Source organism: Cariama cristata, unplaced genomic scaffold (assembly GCF_000690535.1).
Source record: "Cariama cristata isolate BGI_N322 unplaced genomic scaffold, ASM69053v1 scaffold384, whole genome shotgun sequence".
Taxonomy (NCBI): Eukaryota; Metazoa; Chordata; class Aves; order Cariamiformes; family Cariamidae; genus Cariama; species Cariama cristata.
This window is the reverse complement of record NW_009613252.1, coordinates 53,520-77,820: the sequence shown is the minus strand read 5'-3', so window position 1 is coordinate 77,820 and position 24,301 is coordinate 53,520. Positions and strand designations below refer to the sequence as shown.

General features: G+C 36.6%; 1 protein-coding gene across 1 annotated transcript in view; it reads right to left on the bottom strand.

The window, feature by feature from the left end:
- Positions 1-1,321: 1,321 nt before the first annotated feature.
- SKAP2 (src kinase associated phosphoprotein 2) overlaps positions 1,322-24,301 on the bottom strand; it is a gene marked incomplete at its 5' end in the record, with an annotated part of 47,319 nt that continues 24,339 nt past the window's right edge. The window contains 4 exons of the mRNA XM_009698923.1: positions 1,322-1,722; positions 2,127-2,228; positions 11,884-11,996; positions 18,564-18,632. Coding sequence (XP_009697225.1) covers positions 2,136-2,228; positions 11,884-11,996; positions 18,564-18,632 — 275 coding nt within the window. The remainder of the gene's footprint in view (positions 1,723-2,126; positions 2,229-11,883; positions 11,997-18,563; positions 18,633-24,301) is intronic.

Genomic DNA, 24,301 nt, shown 5'->3' with positions numbered 1-24,301 from the left:
CGGCCGCTCCGCACAGCCGCTCCCGGCCCCGGATCAAGTTTGGCGCCTATGCACTTCCTCTCGCCGAGGGCGGGGGTGGGTGTTTACTCCGAAAAAAGGCGGTGGTGGTGGCATTCGGAATTACATAATAAACAGATTTCGGTGGACAGATTTATTACGCTGCCATGTTAACGAGAGAAGGAGCTTTTCTAGACGTGATATTAACGCTTCACATTCTGTACACAATCCACAAGTACATTTGATAAATTAAAGTAGTAAAAGATCTGAAGACTATAATCTATCATTTTAATGCTTCACTGATAACATACAGAATCAATTTCAATGACTATCTCTTTTAGAAAAAAAAAATCACAACAAAACTCTGTACCCTGTTTCACTCCTATTAGAATCCAGTGCACCATCAAGTATCATACATTAGCCAACATCAAGCACAACATCTTAGTTTACTGATCTAATTCCGAGTTCAGACTAACGTTACCTTTTAACCCACAGTGTTTCCAGGGCCCGCCTGAAGCGTAAACAGCACAAGCAACTACAAGGGGACCTGCACAGGCTCAGCAATTCACAGACTGGCTTGACCTGCCTCTTGGCAGATTAAGGGTCTCACAAATCAAGCCTATGGGAGGATTTTTAAAAAGTTGATCTTGCATGCTAATAGTAAAGCGCATCTCCAAAACAACACCGTTTAAAGTATTAACTCTGACTTGCCCAATCCCTTTGTCCACATGTGATAATATTTTAGTGTACCTTTTTTACGTTTCAACTGATGCTTTTAGCCACAAGGTTCTGGATTTGACACTAAGACCGCAGTTAGCTGTTACTAATCCACCTAGAGCTGAAGATGTCTGTTGCACAACTCGTATCAGAAATTCCACATATCAACAAGGTATCCAGATTTGACTCTGTGAAAATATCTGTAAGGTACAGATAAAATATATCACACTACCACAGACAAAAAAAAAAAAAAAAATCATTCTTACCTGCCATTTAGCTCACGTTGACTTAGCAAAAATTGTGGGGTTTAATATATTATCTTTTTACAAATTCTCACATAAGTCAGAATGGTGTCAGGGCAGTAATACCACACAGGCTGATTTATTATACCAGCAAAAGATCCAAGCCTTCATTTTGCGGTAACACAATATTAATTAACAATACAATACTAAATATATGAGAAAAAGAAATCATTAGCTAAAACATAATACAAAAACATTTGGAAGCAGAATACCGTGAAGACTTGCAATATTACACATAAATTTCCCTTGATTTTCCTAGGAAACTGCACAAAATGTACAGTGAGCATTAAAAGGTTAATGCATGCATGAACTGAGTAATAGTTTTCTACTTTCAAAGTTCAGCTTGATTTTTCTGAGAAAGCGCAAAACATTGCCAAACTCCCTGAAAGAACACAAACCTATAGCTATACAGAGTGCTGCTAGTATGCTTAAGAAAAGAGCAACAGGCAGTATTTGGCTGCTTGTGCCCCATATATTAATTACCATCTATGTCATTTCCTAGCATTACAATTCTATAAAAAGTGGCTAAGAAGAACATTTCTATAGAATTATGATCAAATACAGTTTTTAATGTTTAATACACACAAGGCAACAATCTGACTACATTCACTGAAACCACAAAACGTGTAGAGCAAAATCTTCTTTCAGAGGCCAGGTCTGTAAACTGCAGTTACACACCACTCTTGATTTCAAGTGCAGGTTTCTCCTGATTAGGGAGAGGGAAGTTGAAAGTTCATCATTAACCAAAAAACCCGAAACATGCATCTCAAACCCAGTCCAAATATCTATCCCCTTCCACAGTTTTCTGCACAGACAGATACGTATGTATTACTAAAGTAACAAAACTAACTAGAAAGCACAGCAATTTTATTTAAAAAAAAAAATCTAGAAAAGGAATGTAGTTATAAAATACATCATATTTTGTACACTGTGGTTTAATATTTCATACAGAATCCCAGAAAAAGTGCTTTAATTGAACCTTCAATATATTTGGCCATAATCTTTATGTTAACAGGACTGCTACAAAGGTTCCAGGAAAGAAATACTTATGAAACAGAGAACAAGGGAACATATAAGCCATTACAGAAGATTGGATTAAAATGTACTTACCCAGGCCTCTCAAATATCATACATCTCCATTATGTAGGCTTTAGGCACCAAGCCAATGGTTCCCTTCATTTCTCCTACCCACCAGCCAAATCTATTGTACTCCTAATTGAAAACAATATGCAATATTAACCTTTAGTCTGATATAAATGCAATAGAGTTTTGTATGCAACTCCTTATGGATGCTTTCTCTTATATACAGTTATAATCATTTCAACTGAAAATTAAAACGTTATATCTTTTTGTTAGAGACATTCACATGCAGAGCTAGGCAAAGACAGAAGTTAAATTTTAAAAAGGCCAGGCATACTCGGGAAAATTTCTTAATTATGGTCACGCTTCTCTATAACACCTACTAAAAATAGCCAACCTCTCCATCCTCTATTCATCACAAATACAAAAACCTTATCTTTGTAACTAAAATCTAATAGCACAACATTGACATATAAGAATCAACTGGGATTCTCCCAGTATCACAAGGCTAAACTCTAAGAAACTTACAACCAACTCATTTTAAAAACTACTTCGCTCAAATATGAAGGGAACACTATATACCTTATACATAATCTCTTTCTACGGACAAAGTCTACTATTGCTTTAGGTTTGCAGAAAATTCTACGGCAGATCTCATATGTCTGACAGATGACTAATGTACTTTTGTTTGAAATTTGTTTAGGCTTAGTGAGATAAATATGAAACAAAATGAATTATAATAGTTTAAAGAAATAATATCTTCCAAAAGCAATACCAAGTAAGAGTATTGTGGGATCCAAATTTAATTTTTTTCCTATGAGGTAAATATTTTAAGATCAATCCTAACAGCGGTTCAATAAATTGTAACAGCTGAAATTGCACACACACATATATTGAGTTACAAATGAAGCATTATTAAAACAGAGACCCCATTTAAAAATTGAATGATTAGTAGGATAGAAATTACTTTGGAACAAACATGGAAAATACAAAATACACAGATATCTCTGATAAGCAACATCTGCTTCCTGCTATGTTGCTCTTCTGATGAGAAAAGCAAAAGGCTGTAGGATTTTGAATTAATGGCCCTTCCGAGATGAAGCTATTATTTTGACTGTAGATAAAGTTTTTCGGTTAATAACAGTCAAGTGGAGCTTAAGGGTTAATGGAGTTTCATTAGAGCCCGAGCTATAATGATTTGCTGCTGGCGTATTTGGCCTGGTCGAGAGTTCTCTGGGGTCCTATGAGGTGCTTAGTGTACTCGGTTCTCCCTGTGCTTAACTACGATGAAGTCCTGCTGATGGCCACTTTCATGTGGGCCCAGGCTTTTTTTTTTTTCTTTATTTCTTCTTTTTTTTTTCTCTCCTTTAAACATGCTTGCATGCAGGCATGCATACACACACTTTTATATTTTCTTATTGTGGAAGGCTAAACACCAGTCAAACATTTTCTTCCTTCTCTTCCCAGTGAATTGGTGATTTAAAAGATTCCTACTATCCATAAAATACTGCAGTAAGTGTGATTTAAAGAAAATCCACATAAAAAGCAGCAGGAAAACCTTCATTTATGATGTGAACACACAAACGAGAAAGCTGCAAAAATAATTCCACCTTATTCCCCTTTCCGCTGCAGAACAGACTGCAGGGGATGGGTCTGGTCTGAAACTCCAGAGGTATCTGAACCTGATCTTCAGTGCAAACTGCTCGCCACAGAAGTTAAGAACTGCTCATAAACTTTCCCATGGGGGTACACATTACACCTTAAATCCTTAAAGGCTAAATAATACCCTGACACTGAGGTTTATAATGTTCCAGATCAACCTGTTTAAAAATTTATGTTTTATCTCACAATACACTGGTTAAATATACAAACTGGATTTCTAGACTGAAGTGGGAAATTGCTGAAAGGAGTGGTACTCATGTATACCACCAGAATCTCAGCAATAAATCTCTCCAGGAGAAAGCAACAAAAGATTTTAAGCTGTTACATGGAACTCGTGAAGTGACTGACAGGAGTGATTAAGCAAATTTTGCCAGACATCAGCCAAAAAAACAAACAATACATGAAATGAGGGAAGTGGCTTAGTTAAGCAGTCATTAAATTGCATATGACAAATGGCATAGAAAAAGCCTGTGGACTACACGTCCATTGAAAACGTTCTACTTCGCAACAATACAAGAACTTAGAAACAATTGTTTTTAAAGAAACAATTCAGATACCTCAAATTAAAATTAAAAGCATGCTGCTATTTTGAAAACTTTCCGGGTTTTGCTGCTTACTAATACACCACTTACTGCTCTGGCATGAAGCTAAGTGAGAAGATGAAATGAATGTTGATGTAACAGACTAGTAAACTAATTTAAGGATTCACTGCAACCATTATACCATACAGACAATATTGCAACACAGAAGCTTTTACTTTACATTACTATTCTTTGCATGGGTCTCAAGAGCAACATGAATCCCAATTAAACTATCTGCAGTCTACAGAAGTCTGAACAAAAATATAATGCAGATATCTGGCTACCAAGAATATAAAACTTTAATCTCAGGTTTTAGAATAATTAGATAGCACTCCCTTTTAAACTGATTAAAGTACAGACATTTCTCTTTAAACTCCTAACCATTCCTTTCCGTTCTCAGTACCACAAAGGAATGCTTACTAGTCAGGCAGATAAGCAGCCCCCCCCCCCAGTCCTTTCTTGAAGTCACACATAAAATCCAAATTGATGTATTGTTTCTATCAACATTATCAATTATAAACTCCTTCATAGCAATATAATTTAATTAATACACTGCTGTTGTGAGGTCCATATGTCTATTGCTGCTGCTTAAGACATGTAGAATAAAAGTCTAAAGTCCACATTTGTGGGAAATAATGATTAATACACAGAAGGATATGAATACAGTTAGGAGTTTTATATGAATTTTTAAGAGTTGGGAAGCACGGCGCTTTTGCAAGCATCAGCTTCAGATCTCAGGTACCACTGGGTTTACCATCTGGTATCCCTCACTGCATTCAGGTCTTAACATCACTGCTAACATAGGCAAGCGACTATACTTCAGAAGGACTGATAAAATAATGAAGAGTCCTTTAATCTACAGGAAACCATTGTAGTCAATTTATAAGAAATATTGCATCCCTTTGTAGGATGTGTAATTATTTTCTATTAATCATGTGCTATAAAGCTACATTATGTGGTTATTCTGTTATCACTAGAAAGAGGCCTGCAGTCAGCTCCTGACAATGTTAGGTAATTACTAACACAAAGCCTCTTTCTCCTTATGTAGAAACGCTATCAAGATCCAGAGGTGCTGTGATGCTCGCTGTATGAAAATAACTCTCCAAAGAAATTCAATAACTGCAAAATGAATTGCTCCAAGGCAAATAGTGGGACAGGAGAGGGGGGCAGGGCCAGATCCAGCCGCCCTGCAAGGAGGAGAGTGCACAAGCGTGCAGCCAGGGCTCTGCCATGTGCCGGGAAGCACATTTGCCACACCAGGCCATGCCAGGCAGCGGCTGGGGGAGAAAGGGGCCACCACAACCCCTGGAAGGCAAGCACCAGGGCAGCAGAATATATTATGCCAAATAACACGAAAAAACCACCTTCACAAAGGACCAAATGCTTTCTAAGCTACTTCTACGTTTCCACTGTCTGTCACAGCACGGAATTTTTTTTTTTTTTTTTTTTTTTGGCCCCCAGCAGAAATTTATTAACCAAAGTGAAGTAATTTCACAGGGCAGCAAGGAACAGGCTATGACTTAACATTTAACATGCTGGCAAAACACTCTCTGTACAGCATGCTATGATAGCAGGGGGGAGAGGAAATCCCAGAGTTTACAAGCTCCTTAAATGTTCTCAGCTGAACACACTGAACAGATGCTTCTCCTTGTCCCCATCCCACCAATTTCACTGCACTGATGTGTACGTACCTATGACTCCAGGAGACATTGATCATAGAAGTTTTTACACTTGGGAAAAAAACAGTAGGTAGAAATATACTACCTGTTTTTTACAGGTATCTTTTAAATCCAAGATTTTTGTACTAGGTAGAAGACAATTACGATGTGGAAAAAGAGAAAATTTTTATACGACAGGATTTCTAAAACAGTCTCTACCTTTAGAGCAGATCCTCTGCATAAATGAGGATCTCCAGATGCTTTGCACCATATTAACTTCTACTGACTTCAGCAAAAGTTGAGAACATCTGGTCCTTGTGCAATTAGTCCCCTATTGTTCAATACATATGGTATGTTTTTTGTGTTTGTAGGGTTGGGGTTTTTTATTTGTTTTATGTTTTAAAAAGAGTTGCTGAAAATCATCATTGTGTTTCAATGCCTTGAACAAAACAATGGAGTTTTATTTTAAAAAAAACACAACTGAATTGTGTAAATTCAAGATTTTTTTCTCCTGCTCTCTTCCAGTGGCACTATGAGTAATATGAACTCAGGGGCTCAAGATCTGCAAACTTTAAAACTGAAAAGCAAAACATTTCTATCACCTTGTTTGGGGTTAAAATAAGTAGCCTCTCCTATCTAAGCTAAAGATGTGTGGGAAGCAGTGAGAAATTTTTTTCAAATAATATCCATGGGGGTGCAATTTTGGCAAGGTAATATTTTAAAACATCTCTAAGTCATCCAAGAGATTTAGACTAGCTAAAAAGTTTCTAGAACTTCCTTTGGTGTAATTGCTGAATGATACACTATCAACAAGGGAGCATTTTTGGCACAGAACAGCATTTTCTCTAAAAAGCAGAAAATGACAAATGTTTTCGATAACTGAATGAGACTTCTTCACAGGTAGTAGAGTTGTTTTAAGACACCAATAAAATGGTCATCTTTAAGAATATAAGCCTCAGATTTATTGTATGGTTGCATTATTAGGTTTTATTTCCTGCAATGACATGAGATAAAATAGACATTAATTAAAGAGTTCCAATATAAATCAGGGTAAGCAGACTGAATTCTGAACCAAAACTGGCCCCTGAAAACACCATGGAATCATAGAAGGGCCATTTTATTTTCCATTAGATGACACAATGCCAAATTTTCTTCTAATCAGGTAGGTAAATGCTTACATATTATCAGTATGCAAATCAAAAAAGCTAGAGTTATTTTGCATTAGTCTATCTTAACTACCCTTTCATTTAAAGGCCTTCATCCTTACCTTACGTTTAAACATGTTTGGTTTTTTTTCCCTGTAAAGAATACACATAAACAAGCCAGAAGAAGGAAATACACAACTTAACACTGCATTTTAGTTTTGACCAGAAGCATGCCACTGAAGTGAATCTCCCAATGCTCCCACTTTCCCCACCTTGGCTCACTTTGCAGAGCCATGAGTCTCAGAGCACACACGCTACATTTCTTTCAGATGAAACTAAAATGGAAGATGCACTTCATGTGCTCCAACCACTAATGTGTTCGCATTCCACAAAACCAGCTAGACCTCTTCGGACATCAAACCCCTTTGAAAATGCAAGGTGTGGATGCCGGGGCCTCAGCGCTCTTTCACTCTGCAAATCTGCTTCTATTGGTACTCCCTATTTGCTAAGGTAGACATAGGCAGTATGGGCACGGAAAGAGAAATTACTGTTAAATACGTATCTCAGTATTATCAGTCAGAAAATAGCCAGACAGAAAAAAAAAAAAAAAAAAAAAACCCAACACACACAAAAAACCCACAAACACCACCACACACAACACACTCAGGATTTTAGTATGCCTTTCACATCTTTTTCAAAAATACTGAATAAATACATTTTATGAAGATTATCCAGATAATGTAGAAAATGCTCACACTGATTATGAAACAGCTGCACTGTTAAGTTGTACTTTATTTCATAAGCAGTAATCTGAGCTATGGAGATTTCTTTGTCTTTTCACTAAGTAAAAGATACAGGTTGAGATGTGAGCATTTTAACAGACATTTCTTGTATGGAAAGAACAAAATCTGCCACACTGGAAATGTACAACCACTGAATAAAGGGTAATCTAGATACCAATCTAGGTACTTTACTTTCACGGAAAATTCTACAGCAAAGGGTTAAGTCACAGATGAGATTTCTATGAATCATAAATAACAGAGTAAGCAGCATTATATTGCATTGGCATGTACTGAAATAGTAACAAGGAAGGAGAATTCCAGTTTGAGATATAATTTCTGATTTTGGAGTCTTATTTGTTGTTTTCATGCAAATATAAGTATAAATGAGATGGGAATAAATTAGCTTAAAAGTTAAGAAATGTCAGTAATTCTACTTAAGCAGGTGCCTGCTAACATCTAAGTAAGTTTCCATTACTGCTTGCCTTTGGCTGATGACACTATGGCATTTCCCGACACAAAACATGCACCTAAAGCAAAGAAACAGATACTGCAAGTGCTGCACTTGCATAAATTGTGCATACCAAACTTTGAAAAAAAAAAAATATGACTACCTCCACTCACAGCTGTCTGTTTCTGGAAATTGATTTCTTGATAGAGCTATGGAAGATTTATAAAAATGATTGTTGTATCATGGTTTGTTTCCCCATTTATCATACACGCTTGAAAGCAAAGGCAAACCCATAAATGAGCAGGAGTTAAGAGCAATCATCCTTTTAGAAAACAGGACACCCAAGTACCACATTTCTAATAGTCAATATTAACTAAGTCAATATTAACTAAGAAATCCTATTAATGAGTCCCTCTATCAGTAGAGCTATAAAATGTTTTCTACTGCATAGTGGGAGAGGGGTATATAATTTTCTGAAAGTTCACGTGATTTGTAGCGTAAGTTATAAAAGCTACTTGAATATTCAAGAATATAAATTAAAATTATAATAGTATGAGTTTCTCTGTACAGATACATTGATCAATTAATCTGAAAATTTAACTATTTTTTTTAAAGTTAACAAGTATTATTCCAACAGTTCTCTTTATTCTGCTCAGATTAAAAACTCAACTTTTGAAGGAAACTCTCAAAGGTAGAAAAACCTAGAAAAAAGTTTTCATTTTGTTTCGTAAGAGCCCACAGGGCTACTGCCACACAAAAGCCACAACTGACATAAATATTTAGATGATAGCGAAAATAGTTTTTGACTGCACCTTTAAAACAAGGAAAACATGCTTTTCTACAGTAATTACACTAGTTGGGCATAAGTATTTGTATTATCAGAGTATAAGTATGCAAATCATGCTCATTAAGCTAACACTGAATTTTGATGCTCAGTTTAAAACAAATTATGGGAGATTTGTCTTTACATAATGTTTAGCTATTTTAGGAAGTAAACATCACCAAACTGAAACCTTGCTCATTCTTCTAAGAGGCATTCGCCTAGAAATTTACATGTAACATATTACTCCTCTCACCTTATTTTAATTATGTCAATGCCCAAATTTGCTAAACTGGTTCATAATTACTACTGTTGTACTAATGATCTCATTTCTTGGAAACAAAATAGTCACTTTTCCCCTAATTTCTATAAAAGTATGTGAAAAAGACGTAAAAATATATTGCTTTGGCATAACTATTTCTGAGAGACACAAATATCTATCTTATCACGTTCGTCAGAGCAAGCTATACCATTTATATTTCATTGTAAAACAAAGAACTATTACATGCTGCACAAATACATTCGGTATTTTGTTAATACTTCACCCTTCCTACTATAATACTGCTATACCTGTACTTACTTCCTTATCAGCAAAATGTGAATTTTCAACAGTAATGTTCATACCTGGCTGACATATGATAGAAAGGCAATAAAGCCATAGCTAGGTTCAAGCCGAAGCTGAATTTATGACACCATTTTGGATCCATACACATCCCCTCCTGTCAGTACCTGCATCTCTCATTTTCAACCACTAGATGGTGTGAAAAAATTAAAAAATTGCCAAGGATTCCTGCCGACTGCCACAAAATCCAAGTATTAATGTAGTGGATTAAGAAATACTTTTTGAAGAAAAGTCTTGACCCACTTCAGGATGGTTAGGTTCACTTTTCCTTTGGTTATATTTTCACTTAACAGACAAAGAGCTCGTAAATGATCAGACCTTGAAACTGAATCAAGTGGAGGGTTAAGATGGATAATTCTCTGGCACTTTTCCCTCCAAGGACCCTAAATTCAGAGCTGACAGTAGTGGCCAATACTCATTTTTCTGAAAAAGCTGCAAAAATCTTTAAGAGAAACAGGGCTGAATTTTCTGGGCTGTATTTTGGAGCAGAAATCATTCCCAAAAAGAGAGGTTCTATATATCTGGAGCAGCAGCAAGCCTGTTTCAAGGACCTGTTATGGATTAATCACGGCATGACCACAAGACAGTTGATATACAGATGACAGCTTAAGCTACTGTTTTTCTATTCTGCTCCATTTTCTGAATTAAATTTCTCACTCTTTTGGGGAAGGAGTAGCAAATGATTTTTTCACCTACAAGCTGAAGATTAACATTTTATAGTTCCCATATTATAACAGAAGAGCACAACCCACAAGGAAGCCAAACTTGTACAGTGGAATCCATTTGCTCATGGGCTTTTTTGGGGGAAGGAGAGGGGGTGGAGGTGGCTATTTTAAATTAGTATCATTCTTCAGTGCTGTATAACTGCTTGAAAGTCTGCCCAATCCAAGAGTGTTACCTGGCCTTTAGTAATGAATTCAGTTATTAGTTTAAGTGACAATGAAATACCTCAAAAGACATACATGGTCACATTACCATTAGTAATATATCTTCTATATTTTTGTATAGGACTACCTTTCTATCCATAAATCTTAAATTTATTTCAACCAGAAGCTGTTACCTTTATTATCCAGAAACATTGCAGTTAAAGGTATCACAGAAGATTTAAAGTAATTGTGACAAAACTGAAGAGTTTGAAACGAAGACAAACAGATGCCTTTTGCTTTCATGCACCTACTTGTATATTTCAATGACCTACAATACCTCTGGAACCAATTATACTGAATGGCAATTACATCTGAGATATATATTCTACATATATTTTAAAAGGTTTTTTTTCAATGAGAACTTGAAAAGCTCAGCTTTTTTCTAATATATGGGGAAAAGAGAAATTTCCTTTGATGAATTGTTCAGAAGTAGACTCAATGGACCATGACATATATATTTTAGGAGAGGTTTAGGTTTTGGTTTTGTTGGGGGGGGGGGGGGGGGGGGAAAAAAAAATAAGGAAAAAATAAGAAAATTAACCAACATTAAAGTAGAATAAAATTTCATGCTTATACTGCTCATCATCACTTTAGATGACAGGAACTATATTTCTCATTTGCTTTGCTAACAGAAAAGCAGTAAATTAAAAATTGCCCAAATTTGTCAGAGCAAACAAATTTGGAAGCTGAGCTGTCAGAACAATTACAATATACATAGAAAGATGAAAGCATAGTTCAAAAAACCCAAGCCATCTTCTGTAGCAAGATGCTAAAAAAGTCAGAATTGGCACAGTCAGGAATATAAAACCAGGAAACAAATAACATAACATGCAAGAGAATTTAAAATTCTACAAGGTTAACTTTTACAAGCAGAAAGCACATTGTCTCCTGTTATATCAGTTAACAAATGGTAGCCAAGATTTAATAAGTAAATAAACATGCTTTTAGGTTAATTCCTGTTGCACGACTATGTTTTAAATGTGATTATAGTTCATTTGACAAAATAATTAATTGCAGTGAATATCTGATTGCAAACAAAGAATCTGAAAGGGAGTGCCAATTTCCCTGCGTAGAACTGTGGGAATGTGCCCTTCTGCCACGGCTCTCTTTTTACAACTGTGTAGCCCCAGCAGCATCCCATACCTTGCTGAGAATGTAGATAACGTCACCACGTTTAAATGTCAACTCATCAGGTACATCTCCTGTGCAGTCCCACAAACCTTGATAGAAATTGGCATAATCGGTATTTTTGCTATCTGCAAAGAAAACAGCACTTAATTACAAAAGGATAAAGATTGAGGGATAAAAGTTACTCTTTAAATATCCAGATAGTACAAAGCAATTTACTAGTGCACATTTCTTACTCCTCTTTTTAGAAACAGCTCCTTCATACCACAAAAGCAAGTGGAAAACAATTTAAATGTGCAAGTCCTTCACTGGCAAGTTGTATCACTTGAAGACATGTAGCTACAGGTTTTCAAAGCATTTTCCAGCGGCAACTCAAAGCAGCTAGTTTTCCCTGTACTAATATATTTCCAGCAAGCCATATTTGTATCTCAACTGGAAACTGATAAAATTGCTAGAATACAATTAATAATTATCTTTGAAAGGAAGCCAAAGTAAGTATTTTGTGATACGCTCCCCCTCCCTCTCCTGTTCTGAGAACCTTTGAGATAATCCTTGATTGTTCCTTCTGAAATATTGGAGAACTTGGAAACTGTTGCTGAAGCTGCATTTTAAAAATATTTGTGTCAGCTCCAGTTTAGGACATTAAGCTCTGGCTAAACATGCAACTACACTACAGTCATAAACTCATCCTTCTAACAGCATAAGCACAATGGATGTGCTGTGTTCAAGCTGCCATACAGACCATTAACTGATTGATTATTTAGCACTCTTTGCTCTGTAATACGGCAATAACACAGTAATAAATGCTTTGTCATACACTTACAATACAGAGTACATCTACTGAAACACAGCGCTTACACACAGTTAAATACACTGGGTGCTTCTGTTACACTGCAAACTATTTCCTGTTTTTAATTCCATGAGAATGGAGTGTGATGAGTTAATGCAGAAAGAATGTAAGCAATACCACTAAGATGACCAGTTACATTATGTATACACTAACCAGACAGAATGTATATGTACTAATAATTCACATCACTGGAAAGCTATCTTCTAATTCTGATAACATAAATATCACTGAACCGGCTGGATCAAGGCTGTCATCTTAGTTTTGTTATATGATCCTTGGAACAGCAGGCTTGCTGTTTATTCCAACATATACCAGTTACATTTGCATGTCGTTAGCACTCTACACCATTATTTATAGTTTACAATTTAATCATGATTGGTTCACATTATTATTGAAAAAATCCTGCTAAAATATCAAGTATCAAGTGATAAAAAGTCATGCTATTAAAAATATAGCAGTATTCAACTTATGATTTTCCCTATTTTGACAAATACTTAGATTTTAATACTCTGTACGAGCAAGAGCTTCTTTTCTATTTATCCATTTCAGTCTGTGTTCTGTGCTATCTTGTTTTGATGGCAATACTGTCATAAGGCTGAATATTCACAACCTTGAATTCAAGGCTGCTATGCGAGTTAGCCATCATTTAATTTGCCATAAACTGGTGATTAGTAGCCACCACTTGCTGTACAGCACTAGGGGGCATTCCAATCACCAGTGCACAAATTCTTCTGCCATCCCACCAAAAGCAGCAATATCTACACATACAAAACTCCCAACCATTCAGAAATAAGAGATTTGGTTATTTTAAAACGCAGAGACAGAATAATTTCAAGAGTAAGGCAGAATCAGTTTGAAATGTTACACCAATTTAGCATTAGACAATTATAAACAGTTACACAGGTTGGCACCAAATTAATTTGTGATAAATATTAAAGTCAGAATCTTTTCTCAGTCTTTTGATATCGCACTGATCACAGTTCCCAGCTCTATCTTGTAAGAGATAATGTAAGCCCATACGAGGAAAAAACTAAAAGAGTTATCTTGGAATATTCCACCTTTCAAATCTTTCAGCAGTTGTTTTATTGATTTGGTTTAAAATACATTAATCAGGACTTCTACTTCTTCAGATTGCACTGAAATGAATCGTGACTTTTCACACTGACCTTTATCACTCTGAGGTCTGCTCTTACCTTTATGTGCCTGAAGTAACTCCTGTAACCCTAATGGGAGTTACATGGGGAACATCAGCAACAGAAGAGATCCCACAGCAGGTAAGACACATCTCTCACTAGATGTTCATCATGAGCATTTAATTAAGCCTTAAAGTAGGAAAGCAACTCAACCAATAACACAACAACACTGGAAAAGATGCATGTTAAAATAAGCTTATTGCAACAGTGAAGATGTTGCCCAAAAACTAACGATGGTTCTATGCCCTCATTTGTGATTTCAACATAAGACAGTGTTGTTTAAATCAGAAAGCCATATTTCTCAGAAAAACATATACCAGTATACCAGGAGCACAGGAATTAAAAACAGGGAGAGAAAGTGCCAGTGTAAGTTTGTGAACAACTATGCTGGTCTTCCAAGTGTTAATTTCAAATCTGAAATCCCCTCTCATACCCACCAGCACAAGTTTCTTCAAATTCTGTAAGTGCAACTACACACACATAAAAGCCAATTGTAAATTTAACTTCAGAATCTATATATCTAAAGGGCAAAATGCTTAATAAAATAATTCATAGTGCTTCACAAACACAGAGGTAGAACAAAAAAAGCTGCAAAAACCTCTGCAAAACACAAGCCCATTCTTTCTTACTTCAGCCTCTCTTTCAGTTGGGGAAGACCCTGCCAAATTTCATTTGATTGCCTCTGAAGAACTGAATAAAACAAAACCAGGAGACCTGGGTAAAGGAATTTGGTATTTATACTGTAATGAAATTCTTGATACTTATACTGTAATGAAATTCTTCTTAAACACATGTAATACCTGAAAACAGTTGGTGGATTTAGCATCAAGAACTTAAGTGCCCATCAGGGTTCAAATTCAAAAGGTATTGATTTGCTGTCATTACTCTGTCACAACTACACTCTATTGTTATACACTGTGAAATGTTGTGTGCCTTAAAAATACTATGATGACATAATTGCTAAACTGAAGTCTGTTGTACTTTGAAGACATGGTCACTTAGGTCACAAATACGAGTAAGACATGATAAAAAAAATTAAATGTGTAGCAGAGGGTAGAAAACAGTTTCTTTTTACCTACGCACTGCTTTAATATTACCAAATCTCAAGAAATGGCTGAGCAGGATTTTGGATATGTTGTTTCTCAAGGAAATACTTCTTTCATTCCAGGACAGCTATCTGAATGAACAACTAGCCAACATTTTCCAAAACTCTTCCATAAAGAATTCCTCTCATGGTTTTCTTCTGCCATCTGTGCTTTTCCCATAACGGTAATAGTAACAACAGATATTTTGGTCCAATATACTGATGAAAACACTTCAGAGTTTATTTGACAGATCAAACAGCAATGACTGCCAGCCTTCCTGACGGTAGGCTCAGACTGCTTATTTCACTGAAAAATACTGGCACCTGACAATACATGCTTGAAGAAAGAAAGGTGAACCGTTCAGGTAAAAAAAAAAAAATCTGACAAGTATATCACTCAAGCATGCACTTCAAATAAGTTTAAAACTTAAGAATGTCCATGGATTACTCAATAGGAAAAAATTATTGGAATATTCTAATAGCCTCAATACACAGAAAAAAACCAAAACCTGGAAAAACAGATTAAGAGTACATATTTCAGAGGGATTTAAGTGTGCTCTCCCATTGCAGCCCAAGCCAATCTAACTGCAGGCTGTCCCATTCCTGCCCCTTTCCTTGTGACAATTTTGGCACTTGCCATTTCTGAGCACAAACCTGACAGAACACTAAACTGACCAAAACAAAAACAGGAATTACAGCCCAAGTATGGAAGTGCACTACTTAAAACGTTAGAATAAATGAGACTGTGTCTGATTTCCACCAATCTTCCATTTTAACATTGACAGCATCTGAGTTAGCAAATCCTGCTCGGTAGTGACTTAGAGCTAGTAGTGATAGTATCTGCTTACTCATTGCTTGTGGAATTGAAGGAACATGTGTGTATGTTTTCCTTTTATCACCGTGGTCCGCTGCCCAGTATATTACACAGCTCGCCATTCCGATTCATATTTCTTGATTCTTGATCAGATTCTTCAAAAGTTTATAGTGTCAGATTTGATGATTACTAGTCTGGGCTACTTAACAATATTTGAAAGAGGTGAACTGTATCCCTTTTTGGTGATGACGTGCTCAATATTTACCATACTGAAGGCTTAAAGATGGAGAGACAGGTGAAGTTCAAAATTAATGCTATCAGAATGTCTTAGACAAGTGATTTAGACTCTCAGTGTTGAGTTTCAATGCCCAGATGAGACATACCCTGTTAAAGAACACAGTTATTTGTTTGTTCTGATGATGTCCTAAACTGGAAAGAATGCCTGTTACTTACTTGCCCTTTTTCCCATGCTCCAGAAAAATTATGAAATAAGGGCAAAATAATTGTAGTGTATTTATTTCGACTCAACTTCTAATCTAGCCCAATCTGTTCAGTATAATCTTTTTCACTTCTCCTACTGCTTAGTTACTCTAAAATCAAGGTATTTACACTGAGACAGCATAGAACATGACGCTTACTGAAACAGTGATTGTGGAAATGATAACAGGTAGATAGTGGTAGCAAAAAAGACCCAGTAAGCCATATTGTTATAACTAAAACTCTTCAATGCTTTGGTATTTTTAAATAATTAGGTCACTAGCAATTAATGTAAAGCTATCCAGCAGCAGCAGTCAGCATCAAGACTGAAAGAACAAAAAGAATTCAAGTCTGCAAATTAATTGAAGTAGAGGTAAGTTAGGGCAAGAAAAGAGAAGGAAAAAAGAAAGGTTTTTTGCACTTATCAGGCTGAGTTTCCAAACAATTTGCAGAATATTTTCTGTGAAATTCAGGTTTAGTACAGCTAGGCAATAATTAAATTTAAGAATGTATGCGCTGTTTGTGTGGAAAAATCATGAAATATTCTTGAGTCTTGTTAGATATTTATGATGTGATGTCTATCAGAAATACTCATGTCAACTCAGCCCTAAAAGTCAAACATATTTCCAGTGTTAACTATTTAACTAAGTAAGATTAGATCAGATCAGAAAATTATTCCTTGAAATGAATCTGATACCTGGGGAGAACTGTTATGGTCTTTTCAAAGGCATTACACAAATACTAGTGAGACTGATAAGGCTGTTCTCAGAGCAGTTGAAACTTTTCAGAAATGAAAGTGCTAAGGTTTTGATTTCTTAAAAGTATGGCCATTTAGAACTTCGAGAAGATACATTAGTGAAAAAAAAAAACACACGCTGTTGGCAACTTTATAATTGGATTGACCCCATGTTCCATTATGACAACACACTCTTATAATTACAGTAATGTCTAAATGAGTACTAAATATTAAGGCTGTAATGAGTCATGTTGTTTTACACATGTTTTTAGCAGAGCACAATGCTAACAGCATCTGATGACTTGCCTCTTGTTTCCTTTCCAAGAAAAGCAACCCAAAACTCCTCACAGCAACCTGTTCCTGCTTTCCTGTATGGGTCAGGAAATCAGGCCTCTGTTTCCTCTCCACATGTTGCAACAGGAAGAGCACTGCAGAGCTACTTCCTAAAGGAACTCTTCTTGCCCACCCTTTCCTTGACAGCCCTGAAAGAATTATGTGTATTATGTACGATGGGGGAAGGAGAGCCAGATTGCATGTCAGTGCAGGTCACAGTTACAATGCAGCAGATCTCAAAAAGGTGTAAGGTCTGATAAGAAGCAAGTCTTCTCTACTTGCTGTGTCAAATCACCAATAGTTTATCTAAAGGTCTGTGCCCTTGAAGCACAAATATATCTTGTTTTTAAGCATAACTGGAAATACCTTTCTGTCAAGAAAACTTGTCTGGCCATGTGACTTTACATAGTGTATGCAGTTATTTTTTCCAGTCCCAGAGATAATTAGCACAAGGGCAGTTTGCCAAGCTAAAGCTGAGAGAATATCCTTCACAGCCTTTCTGGGCATTTGTGTCCTTTTCCAATTTTTATGCTGCTGTCACTGGACTCTGGCATTTCCTACCCAATTCATTTGCTTTCTGTGGTAATCATATGCAATGAAGATATGCATGGCCAACATTTAAACAGGCTGCAGATCAATTAGTGGTCTTAAGTTTATCTGATTTTTATCAAAGAAGACAGAGCTTTGGGTCGATTGTCAGAGCCTGTGTCAAGTTGACCTTTTCAGAGACGTCTACATTGCCAGTCCCTTGGGCAACTTGTTGTCCCCTGTTAGACTCTGAATGGCAGAAGTCTGTTCTGCTCAAGCACAAAGTATACACAGATGTCTATATTACATTCTTATAGGTTTGACAGCAACTGCATGTTGTATCTATAAACTGTCCTTTAGCAGTGACACTTCCTCAATGATGATAAGCTAATTTATGCAACTAAATCTCCTTTGTGCAGAAATGAAAGCTAATTGAGTCATTACAAAGTAATTCAGGAAGGAATACCTTGTATAAATTGGCTTACTTTATAAATCCTTCTCAAGTGGTTTTCATGCATCCTAAGTGGTGCTAAGCAGTTTTGCTGCCATCAAATACCCAGGTGAAAAAGACAGCTTTACAGAGCTATAAAAACATTATTTTAAAACAGCAAAGGGAAGAGACAAGAAAATAAAGGTAAAAAAAAGGCATACAGAAAATAAAGAAGAAAGATTTTAATTACCTGAAACAGTGGTAACTTTCTCCTGGCTCAGTTTTCTTGGCACTTCAGCCTTTGAAGGAACACGTTCTTCTGCAAAACACATAACTGCAAATGAAACTCTGAAGGGACACCTCAGCTGACAGGAATTACAGCCCACATCAGTCTGAAAGCCACACTCTACATTTCCAGATCATAAGCCCTGTTTACTATTTTGCATTTGTACAGAAGTTGGAATTTTGTTATTTCTGTGGTTTCCCCCACCCATCCAAACACTCCAAGAGCTTTCTTTCAAAATCTCAATTGTGAACATCTGTTTCCCTTTTCACTCTGCTCTGAATGCGGTAATATAGAGCTGCAGTTCTGGTGTTTTTCAGTCATTCTGAGACAATTAGAATGAGGGTCCTATTCTGCTACGTGTATTTCTTGCCAGGAAAAAGAAAAGAAAACAGTGGACTGAAAAAGTATCCCCAGGCCATGCAAGAATTCAGAAGCTCTTAAAGTGTGCAGAGAAGGCAGAGGACATCTTGCCTTCAGCACTGTCATACAGACACACTAGCTGGACACCTGAACGATGGGAACACAGCCGCTACAGACGCCAGGCATTCAGTGCTCCTGCCTACTGCACCTAACCATGGTTTTAAGCAAGCCAGGCTGTATCAAAGAACTTAGCACAAGTTTAGGAGACAAGAAAAGAGAAAGCCTGGCAGCAATCAGCTCTGAAGCATGTTTTCTGGCTAGCAGGCTTGGAACACCCTGAAATCACCACAGGCAATTTCGAAGATGTGCTCCATACTCCTTGTCCGGCACAGACAGGGAACTCTCTCATGCCCACACCCTCACTTCAGTAAATCCACACTCCACTCAGTACAGGGACATAAGATCTGCTCTTCACATTTCACGGTCAACAGTACTGTTGATGAAGCCAAAAAGGGAACAAACTATGGGGGTTTTTAGCTGTACTCTTTCTTTAGGTTCATAAGGAAGTAGAAACAGATTTGTCTTGGTCTTTACAGTATATCAAGACTCACAAAGCTGCTGCACTGAATGAGGAAATAGTATATTGATAAACCCACTTCTCAAACAAGAATTGGACTTTTAATACATTTAAACTATTTGGCTTTGCTACTCATCACATCTTATACAGATATTCATGCTTCTTTTTAAGGCACACATTTCAGCAACTAATTTTGATATTTTATTAATGACACAACAGATACAGAACTAACAGCTTTTAAAATGTTCCTTATTGTGCAATTTTTATGTAATTGCCTATCTACTTCAACAAAGACTGAATTTTATATCAACAGTTCAAAGGATTTTTAGCCTTGTAAAAATTTAATCTATCCACAAGATTGTTCCTGCAAACATTAAAGCAGACGTTTAAAGCGCAAGAGTAGACCTGTTGAAATGAGTATGCATAATCGCTACTAACCTATATACGCAGTCCTACAAATATTACAATTACATCATGAGATTCACTCTACAAAGAGCTTTGAAATTCTGCCCTACTAAGCCAGCAACAGTTTTGCTCGTCAACTCTTGACTAGCTAAAAATCTGGTTGAGATTAATATAAACGATTATTTAAGATGAGGGGGAAAAAAAAAACCACAATAGAACAGGGAAAAATCTGAAGCTGCAGTACAACACAAAACACTCTAAACTATTTACTGCATTCAAATGTATTCCCCCACTTGGCATAACACTTGTTGCACGTTTCCAAGTACACTCATTTGTTTATTTTAAGCATTCACAATTGCAGCATAAATGGCAAAAATCCATCCCTATGTGCTGTCTGCAGCACTAGGAGGCACTGTCATTCTGTGGCTTCCCTACCACTATTACACCACTCACAGCTACCATTATCCCACTATCCGTCACATTTTCTAGGCTTGCTCCCTTTTCCCAGAACAACCCAGTTTCATCCAACACACAGAGTATTATACATTGATTAAATAAATGTTGATACTACATGTTACTGAATGTTTGGACCTACATCAGCGGATTGTTGAATGTAGTGTGGATTTTAACTCTATCACTATCATGGTCATCAGACCACCTTAAACTGAGGACTGACTTTAGTAGAGAGTATTTCAACTGAAGTAAAACAGCAGAGGAGGTTCAAAGAGATTTTTTTTCTTAAGGTACGTTTGTATACATGTAGATTGCATTGTGGTTTCATAGAAAAGTTTAGAACACGTGCATTCCCCTTCCAGAAAAGTGTATTTTCTAGAAACAAAAGTTCACCAGATCCATATCTGAAGATGAGACAATGCCTGAACCAAGGCTCTTTGAATACTGAAAAGGTCCCAAATTCAAACAAAGGCCATCCATATTAGCATACTGGTTTGGATCACAACCATCCCCGCTTATCCCACTTTGCTTTACAATACAGAATTGTCACAGAGAGGACAAAAGATGAAAAATTAAAATAAAAAATACTGTAGAAGTCCTATATTACTAAGACACTGTATAAGAGGAATCATGCGGACCTTTAAAATAGTCTGGTACAATGTTTCCTCTGTATCTCTTCTTCACACCATCACTACCACTGTAGTCAGAAAATATTCTTCTCCACCTTCTCATATGTCAAAATGAGACAAATCAACACTAATCAAACCAGGGAACCCTTCCAGAGCTGTAGATCCAAAGAACCCTGGAGATACAGGTTACCTTCCACACTCTGCTGGTACTCACAGACTCTAACAGCAAACAACCCACAAAATTCTTGTGGTGGCAAGGCAACAAGGAACTAACTATATTTGTTAAGGGTTTTTTTCAGTTAGTCCATGAAAGCTGTTGAAAATAATTTACTTATTTAATTTGCAGTCTGAAGAAAAAACAGAAAGATAATTACTCAATCATAGATGATTCTACCATCCACACAATTTAAAAAGTGAACAATGAATTCTACACTACCTGAGTTTTTTATATGCATCCATTGATTTTTATTTCCAATTTCTTTTTCTTAAAGGGGGAGGTAAAAAACAAAACACCAACAACAGACTACTTGAGTATAAAATGGATAAGAGTTTGGCTTGAACAGTGCATTCCTTCAATGGAATGTGGTATCTCCATGATAAATATGCATAAACTTAGCAGTTTCCTTAGTTAACCATCTTTTTACATTAGACTCTGATTTAATGCCATTATTAATTGGTATTTTACTGTCTTCTAGTCTTTGACACATTGTCATTGCACAGTACTAGTTTATACCTTGGATAATCCCAGTTTGTGGGTTAATATATTCTATTCAACACTTTAATAACAGTAAACAAAAACAGCTCAGCTATGCAGCAAAATCTACCAAACCACACAGATGGTTATAAGGTTTTCATTGTGTGGTTTCCATAGCAATCATATTGCAAATCTGGGAGCTTCTTGCAAATAAGCAGCTTGTATTTACATGCCTCTCAGCTGCAGCATGGAACTCTACAACACGTGAAGTGGTTATTCCAATCACATATTGTTACAAAAATCATTGGAAGATGTTTTGATCAGTTCAGATAAAAACTAGCGCAGTAAACTAATTTTTCATTTCTTTCATAATGATACAAGCAATCACACGCTTGTAATGCACATTAATGTATCTTCATTTGAAATCTCACTGTGGTGTCAGGAGATTATAAGCATACAAACATGTCTTGTAAGACAAACCCCCACAAAAATACTTGTATTTATTTAATAATCAGTTAAAAAAAAAAAAAAATCAGTGTCTTCACTATTGTATTCAGCAGGGATGACAGATGTGCCAACAAAAAGGTGTGTACATGAAGAACTCCGCTGACACTGAACGTCATGGGTCTGTACTGCTTTGCACAAGATGATGATACATGGTAACACCAAGAATGTTACTCCTCCACACTGCTTTTTTGTCACCAAACAACAACTCTGCACAAATCTAACCAAGAACTTTCAAATGTGAATAAATTCAAGACCTCTTCTCTCCCAGATTTATTTTATGAACCCAACCCCATAACAAATGGGTTATTAGTCTAATAAGGAACATAAATAATCCAGCTACGTAATTTTATAAAAATATTAGCAAGAACTGGCTTTATTTACAAACAAGATTATTTGTTTAGAGAAACACTTAAGAATTCCAAAGAAGGAGCAATAAACACATAAAATTTAAGAACAAAATAACTTTTATAATTTGAACAAGCTGACACCTTCTGTCAGTGTTAGTAGTGCGGGCTAGAGACCATCTAGGGTCAAAGGACTAAGAATTAACACCGGTTTAGCCAGGGTCAGCAAGCTGCCTTACTCGAGGACAGTGCTCCCCAGCCTTGGGGAGGGGGTCCTGCACTATTCTCCCTATGTACACACACCTGTACATACCTATACACTTCACCCAAACTCTTACGGGGTTTTCGCCTAAGCAGCTCCATATCCCAGAAATCTTCCATGTGTCGCTTGATCCTAGGCTTATTTGCTTTGGTGAGTGTATTTATAATGGCAGGGATTTTCCTTTGGTGTCTCCTTTTAGACTCCAAATCCACCTGTTCTGTAGGGAGAGATCTCCAAATCCAAGTAGCAAAACTCTAGCTTTGATAATCCTCCAATATTACCACAGATTTGTCCCTTTCCTCCAGTTCCTCCTGGATGTCACAGATTACTGGAAGATTTACACACAACTTCTTGACATTTCACTCTGCATTCCCAGTAGCACCCTGGTGCACCCTGTAAACAAATTAAACAGCTTGGAAAAGGCTGCCGAAGGTGCTATTCTCTAGCCATGGTGCAAGATCTGAGGGGTAGCAGAGAGGGGGAGACAGACTATTGTTTTATTAAAGCTCCATCTGACTGTACCAGGGTACACGGTTTGGGGATGAAAATGCCTCCAGGACAGCAACAAAAGTGGGAAACAAGCTGGTTGCTGCTTAAAGAAGAGATTATAAACGTAAGAATTTCTTACTATGACAGAAGATAGGACAATTCTTATTTTATTCCTACTTCTATGGGTCAGGTAGTTACCACCCAATGGCTCAAACAGAGAAATTACATTCCTGTGTGACAAGTTTGAGCGAAGAAAAAAAAAAAAAAACACACACTATTTCCACAACACAAGCAGAGGAGGTGGAAACAGAAATGGGTTACCCAGACACAGGCTAAACACTGGCATTGTAGATGAGGTGACATCAAAATATGAGCAGAAACAGAAGTTGCATCTGAATAAATGGTCACCTCTGTGCTCAGAAATATGATGGGAAACAGACAATATAAAATTGTACTCCAACAGAATACAGAAAGAGATCTCCAGGTTATGAACAGTATAAAAATATGTTTTCATGAAAAACATTATGCACACTGAGAAGCTTTAGTTTTAGTTGAGGACAACCCAAGCCAATTCCTAGCCTCAATTCCTTCCAAGACATGTGAGTCAAGCCTGATTCCAAGATGGAGGCAAAAGGTTTCATTCAAATATACTACCAGCTAAAGTGAATGGGACCTCCAACTAACAGGTTCTGAAACTTTTAATCAGCTCTTTGAAAATCACCATTGTTTAAATTCTACAGAAAGTAAGATTAAGCATACACACCACTCTGACCAGTAGACAGTAACAGAAATCTATTAGTACTCTTGACAACGTACTGACCTCTCAATGGCCTCAAATATATAGCATTGGCCATAAAGTGAAAAAGCTACAATTATTAAATACTTTGGGATAGAAGGGACCCGTGGAAATTGCTTCGTCTAACTGAAAGTTACATCAAATTTCTAGGAAACAGCATTTGGCTTCTTTTGGTACTCCATACTA